At 51.7% G+C, this 5,815-nt stretch overlaps 1 protein-coding gene across 1 annotated transcript in view; it reads left to right on the top strand.

Moving 5' to 3' along the window:
- LOC104289335 (complement receptor type 1-like) overlaps window positions 1–5,815 on the top strand; it is a 35,972-nt gene that overhangs the window by 1,405 nt on the left and 28,752 nt on the right. The window contains exons 4-10 of the mRNA XM_009888270.1: window positions 514–635; window positions 1,048–1,260; window positions 1,851–2,033; window positions 2,610–2,798; window positions 3,562–3,759; window positions 4,782–4,964; window positions 5,322–5,510. Coding sequence (XP_009886572.1) covers window positions 514–635; window positions 1,048–1,260; window positions 1,851–2,033; window positions 2,610–2,798; window positions 3,562–3,759; window positions 4,782–4,964; window positions 5,322–5,510 — 1,277 coding nt within the window. The remainder of the gene's footprint in view (window positions 1–513; window positions 636–1,047; window positions 1,261–1,850; window positions 2,034–2,609; window positions 2,799–3,561; window positions 3,760–4,781; window positions 4,965–5,321; window positions 5,511–5,815) is intronic.

Here is a 5,815-nt window from a genome sequence, read left to right as displayed (position 1 = left end):
GCAACACTGGGTAAGCCGGGAGGACTCAGGGCACGGGTCCCCTTCTTCCCGGGTGATTTTCCTGAAGTCTTTTCCTCTGGATTAAAGCCTGTGCTGTCAGAATCCTTACCCGTGTAGGTAATTGCAGACTGTGATTGAAATATCTTTTAAGCTTTCCTTTGAGAGCTTTAAGACTGTCTGAGTTTTCTTAATTTCATACCTTGAGGGAGTTCCTCCTGGACTCAAGTTCACTCTCCTGTCCCTTTCTAAACCATTTCCAATGTTTCAGTATCTTTTTGAAGACATCAATACTGAACTCAGAGCTGTAGTGATAGCTACAGCTGGCTGATAAAGTAGATGTTTTTCCTTAGAAAACATGTAATTTATTTTTTTTTAATTTAAAAAATGCTTTTGTCAAAATCCAGTGTGTCATTGAAAAAAATTACATTGATGGCAAATTTCTGATCAGCTGTAATTATGATAAGGACGCCAAAACCATCCTGATGGTGGTGTTATAGGTAATACATCAAAACTGAGCTCGAGTAATTTCTTCTCCCCTATTTCACACAGGTACAGACTGGTTGGAAATTCTCAAATTCAGTGTGTGATTAGCAATGGGGTTGTTACGTGGGACAGAGATATTCCCATCTGTGAGCGTAAGTAGAGTTTGTTAATTGATCTACTGCCTAAACGTCACTGGGGCTGGATAAGGCAGCAGCCGTGTTGCGCTGCTGAGGATTTCAGCAGTTCGATGCATGGTGGAGTCTGGAAAGACATTTTTTCTTTGTGTTTTTCTTCCTGCGTTGTCCTGCAGAAATCTTTATTCACTGTCTGGGAGTAAGGCAGCTGCGTGTCAGACTGGTATATCCCAAACCCGCCCGGCGCCCGGGTCAGAGCTCTGTGGCTGTGGGCTGGCGTGCAGCTCCCTTGAGACCTGCCCTTACTGCTGACCCTTCGGGCACCTCGTGTTTCAATTTCTTTCTTACCAGACCTTCGGTTCAAAACGAATTAAGTTCTTTCTCTCTTGTTCTTCCCTCCCTCTGCCATTTCTCCCCCCTCCCTCCCCAGCGATACCGTGTTTACCCCCTCCAGAAATAGCTAATGGAGAGCACAGCGGAGCTGACAAAGAGCTCTTTGAATACGGAGTGTCCGTCACTTACTGGTGCCACACTGTCAAAAGGGGAGAGAGACCTTTCTCGATGGTGGGAGACGCCTCTATTTTCTGTACAACCACAGATAACATAAACGGCGTCTGGAACAAGCCAGCCCCGGAGTGCAAAGGTGAGCTGCTCCCAAGCACGGGGCGAGATGGGCTCTGGCGAGCGCACCGGGGCCCTGCAGCACCTTCTCCGCTGCCTACCGCCCGGTCTGCTGCGGCTCTCCTCCTCCTTGGAGCTGTCTGTCGCCTTTGCGTTGCTGGAATCGCCTCTTGCACGTGAGCCCCCCGGGGTTTGGGGAGCAGCAACGGGGTTTAGAGTCTCCCCTCGCAGGGACCGCGGCTGCTCACGGTCACCAAGTCACCAGGGGACGTGGGAGTGGGATTTTACCGTTCGCAGAGCAGATGATGCGTCTTGCCTGCCGGCCTGTGTTAAAGCATGATGCCCGCAAAGAATTCGGGAAGCTGCTGTGATACCTGCTGCCTTTCCTATGTTCTTTTTATGCTTTGCCTTAAAAAGCGTGAAAGGAAAACAAGATGCTCTAATATGGAGTAAGGAGTACAAAAGTATCGCATCGGCCTGCTACCTTCTCGTGTCGATTTTCAGCCTTTTTCGGTGAACGCATCTTACGCTACGAGAATGTTCTTAATACCCTAATGTCCCCTCTTGAGCACAACTGCTGATTTCCTAAGTGGTGGCGTTTCCCTGCCGCAGTGGTGAGCTGTGAGCACCCGAGCGTGGAGAACGGGAAGCTGCTGAGCGGGTACCGGGCAGAGTACACCTACAGGGACACCGTCATGTTCGACTGCAACTTCCGCTACGCCATGAAGGGCAGCGACACCTCCACCTGCAGAGAGAACGGCCTCTGGGACCCTCCGCTGCCCCTCTGCCAGCTCAGTAAGTGCGGTGCACCCACCGCCGCTCCGCCTGCCCCAGCTGCTTTGCTTCCGTGAAGTTCCCACCCATCCAAGAAAGCATTTGGTCGTGAAAGTGATGGCTCCAAGATTTAATTTTGGGGATTTTTTTTTTTTATTTTTTTAATTTTTTTGGCTGATCTCTCTGTAGCGCGAAGGTGACTTTAGGAGTTTATGACTTGGGGCCATAGAGGCTAAAGCCTTGTCCCGTTCAAGCTGGTGAGCACGTCTCAGTAGAGCTCAAAGGGACTAAATTTAACCTTACTATACTTAATATTTTTAAAGTTTGTTGGTAGAGCCTCAGGTAGTATAAACTTTATTAGAAACTACATCTTTTTATAACAGTGAAAATTACCATGCAGTCTGAAATTATTCATGTTTTCATTTGTCTCCTTTGCATTCGCTCTTTAGCATTACTGAACTCAGACGATTAAGTACCTCTTGGAAAGAACAATGTGAGCCCACGATCTTTCCCCAAATTCTCTCTTGTGTTACATACCATTATGGGCCTTGCTGATTTATCACTGGCAATGTCCCTAAACGGCTATTTCATTCCTAGGTAGCTGCGACGACCCTCCAGATGTGCATAATGCTGTTAAAGCAAAACTTGCTGGCAATTTGTTCCCTGTGGAGACCGTCATTACCTACGAGTGCAGGGAGGGCCACCAGTTCAGCCCAGGAGAAACCACGCGGCACATTAAGTGTCTGCCAGACTTCACGTGGACTGAAACTCCACCTCCTTGCGAAAGTAAGCCTGTGTTCCTTCTGATTTGGCAAAATTATTACCGAATGAAGCGACTGTCCGTGGTCTGCTGTCGTGCAGGTCACAGGGTGGGGAGGAGCGGAGGGATGCTCGGGGTGCTCAGCTTGGTGCTTCTGGTCTTTGCTGTGACTCAGAATCACAGAATCACAGAATGGTCAGGGTTGGAAGGGACCTCTGGAGATCATCTAGTCCAACCCCCCCGCCAGAGCAGGGTCACCTACAACAGGTTGCACAGGACAGCATCCAGGCGGGTTTGGAATGTCTCCAGAGTGGGAGACTCCACCACCTCTCTGGGCAGCCTGTGCCACTGCTCCACTACCCTCAAAGTAAAGAAGTTCCTTCTCATGTTAAGATGGAACTTCCTATGTTCAAGTTTATGCCCATTACCCCTCATCCTATCACTGGGCGCCACTGAAAAAGACTCCTGAGCTCCTTTTGATTCGCTCCTCAGCCACAGGGCTTTCTCTGCTTTATTGACCCGCTGTGCTTTCCAGTCCCTTCAACCTGTGCATAAAAAGTCATTGCGGCGTCGAGGGCCCCTTGCTCCGTCCAAGGGGAGGCTGCAGTTGCAGAGCCCCCTGCAAACACCCCGTCCCCCTGGAGGGCCCAGGGACGGTGTTGGGGCAGATTTAGTGTTGTGATGTGTCTTTGTCGAACAAAGCAGTCACCTCGCTGTTTGCGATGAGTCTGCTGTCATCCAGATGGCTTTGCTGTGGTTTCTCACTTGCTAATGTTTGGCATTTCTCAGGAATTCGTTGCTCAAATCCAGACATCAGGAATGGAAAGCCCTTACATGTGTGGGAAGATAAAGACCATTATGTGTACGGAGACAGACTGGAAATTACGTGTAACGATGGTTATGCTTTCAAAGGTCATAGCAGTACCATTGTGCTTCAGTGTACGAGTGACGGCAGATGGGATCCAGCAGTACCGGAGTGCACTCCAGGTGGGGGAGAGTTGGTGAACCGTGTTGGCTTGGCGACTGCTTATTTTTGACTGCAAAGGTTTGGGTGACTCAGTACAGTGTAGCTGGCTGCTGACAGTCACCGAAAAATCTACAGGTGTCATTAGACAATGGTAGTAGAAGCCAAGGAGAACTTTGCTCCACTGCCGTGTATCCCCAGGTCCTCTGGTGTTAACTTGGAAGGAATAGGCGGCAAAAGAGCCGGATTCGTTCCGGTGCCTGGGGGTTGCTGTGGAAAAAGTATGGGGTTTTGGCAGGGGGCTGAGCTAGTGTCTGGGGAGGTGGGATGGGAAGGTGGGGTGTTGGTAGCTTTTAGAGGCTCCTGAGAGGTTCCTGAGAAGCCTGGGAGACACTTACCCAGCGGGAAGGGGATGTGGTTTGTGCTTTGGCCGACGCCTGGGCCGGTTCGCTGACGTGAGGCTCGAGAGCAGAGGATGTTCTCAATGCATTTCCCCTCTCAGAAGAAAATGCAACAGCATTAAAAAGTGACGCTGCTGAAACTAATAACCCAGCAGTGGGGCACCACAGCAACATTAGCGAGCTGCTGGAAGCCCAAAAGCTCAGGAAAACCTTGTCGGGAGGAAAGATTCTGCTCCACCTCACAGAGCAGCCGGCATTAGAGCATGGATGACGCCTTGTCCTGGCCCTAACGCTGCCTGCGAGGTGCTCAGCAACCTCACGAGTGCAGCTCAGTGGGCGAGCGGGGACTGCAGCCCCCGGGCCGATAACGGCGCGTGGTGCCGAGGGCCCCGAGAGGAGACTCGCTCGGGCATGGACCCAGCTCTGCCACACGTGCCTTTCCCAACAGCCTCAGAAAAACCTGACTGGAGAAGCAGAAACTCCTTTAGTGTTACAAAGGAAGCGTCGAGGCCTGCATCTGGATGGCGGTCACCTTTTTCTTCCAGGGCTCAGATGTTCTTGATAACTCTCTTCCCCATAGAAAGCATCCTCACTGGAGTTCTTTCTGAAAATACGTGACAGCCTTTATTTTCCGTTGTTTCTAGAACCTCGCTGCCCAAAGCCAGACACTGCTTATGGAAGAGAGGTTTATAAAAGCAAAAATGACTACACAGTTGGGACCCAGCTGAAGCTGGCGTGCGATTCGGGCTATGTCCTCAGGGGCCAGGACCTGACAGTGTGTCAGGCTGACGCGAGTTGGGCTCCCCCGTTACCATTTTGTGACAAAGGTATGTGTAACGCAGTGCTGAGAAGAAATCTCACGTGTCGGTATTGAGAAACAGCAGTCAGTAGGTGACCTGCCTTCAGCATCTGCTTCTGGGGACCGGGAGGATGATCACTGCTCACGGGCTGAAGGCGCTGAGGTGTCTTCTCCCTGGAGGTGTGACCCAGGCGGGAACTGAGCGAGAAGTGGGAGTCTGGAGCTGGTGTAAGGGGCAAGAAGCCAGGCAGCAGCTTCACGTCACTCTGCCACACTATGAACTCAAAGTTAACTCTTGTACTGATTTCCCAGGAGCGATTTTGATTCTCACCTGAATAGGAAAATCATGCGTTTCTTTTCTTTACCAATTCCGTTTATTCTACAGTCTGTGATCCCCCTCCAAAAATCCCCCACGGGCAGCACTCCGGCTCGGGAATGGAGCAGTTCCCTTACGGCGCAAAGGTGACATACAGCTGTGCGGAGGGTCTCTCCCTCATTGGGGACACCTCCATCTACTGCACCTCCGACGATGGGGTGAACCTGGCGTGGAGCGGACCTGCCCCGGAGTGCAGGGGTGAGTCGTTTCTCCTGTATGGGGCCAGACTGAAGCCAGGAGCTGGGTACGATGCTGGGGGTAAGTCCCAGCCCCATTACCTGCCCTGGTCCAGGAGCTCCAAACCCAGAGCCGCTTAATGACCAGGCAGCTCCTCCAGCTCCTTCTCGGCGCCACAACCTGCTCGGTAACACCAGGGACTGGTAGTGTCTCCTATGCTGATGGCCATCAGGCGGTCAGGAAGAGTGGCTCTGCTCCCCCTGACCCGCTTCCCCGTCGTCCCCGGGGACGGGCAGGAGCCAAACCCACCTCTGCTCTCTTCCCGC

This window comes from Charadrius vociferus, unplaced genomic scaffold (genome assembly GCF_000708025.1).
Source record: "Charadrius vociferus isolate BGI_N301 unplaced genomic scaffold, ASM70802v2 scaffold266, whole genome shotgun sequence".
Taxonomy (NCBI): Eukaryota; Metazoa; Chordata; class Aves; order Charadriiformes; family Charadriidae; genus Charadrius; species Charadrius vociferus.
This window is presented reverse-complemented; position numbering and strand designations above follow the sequence as displayed.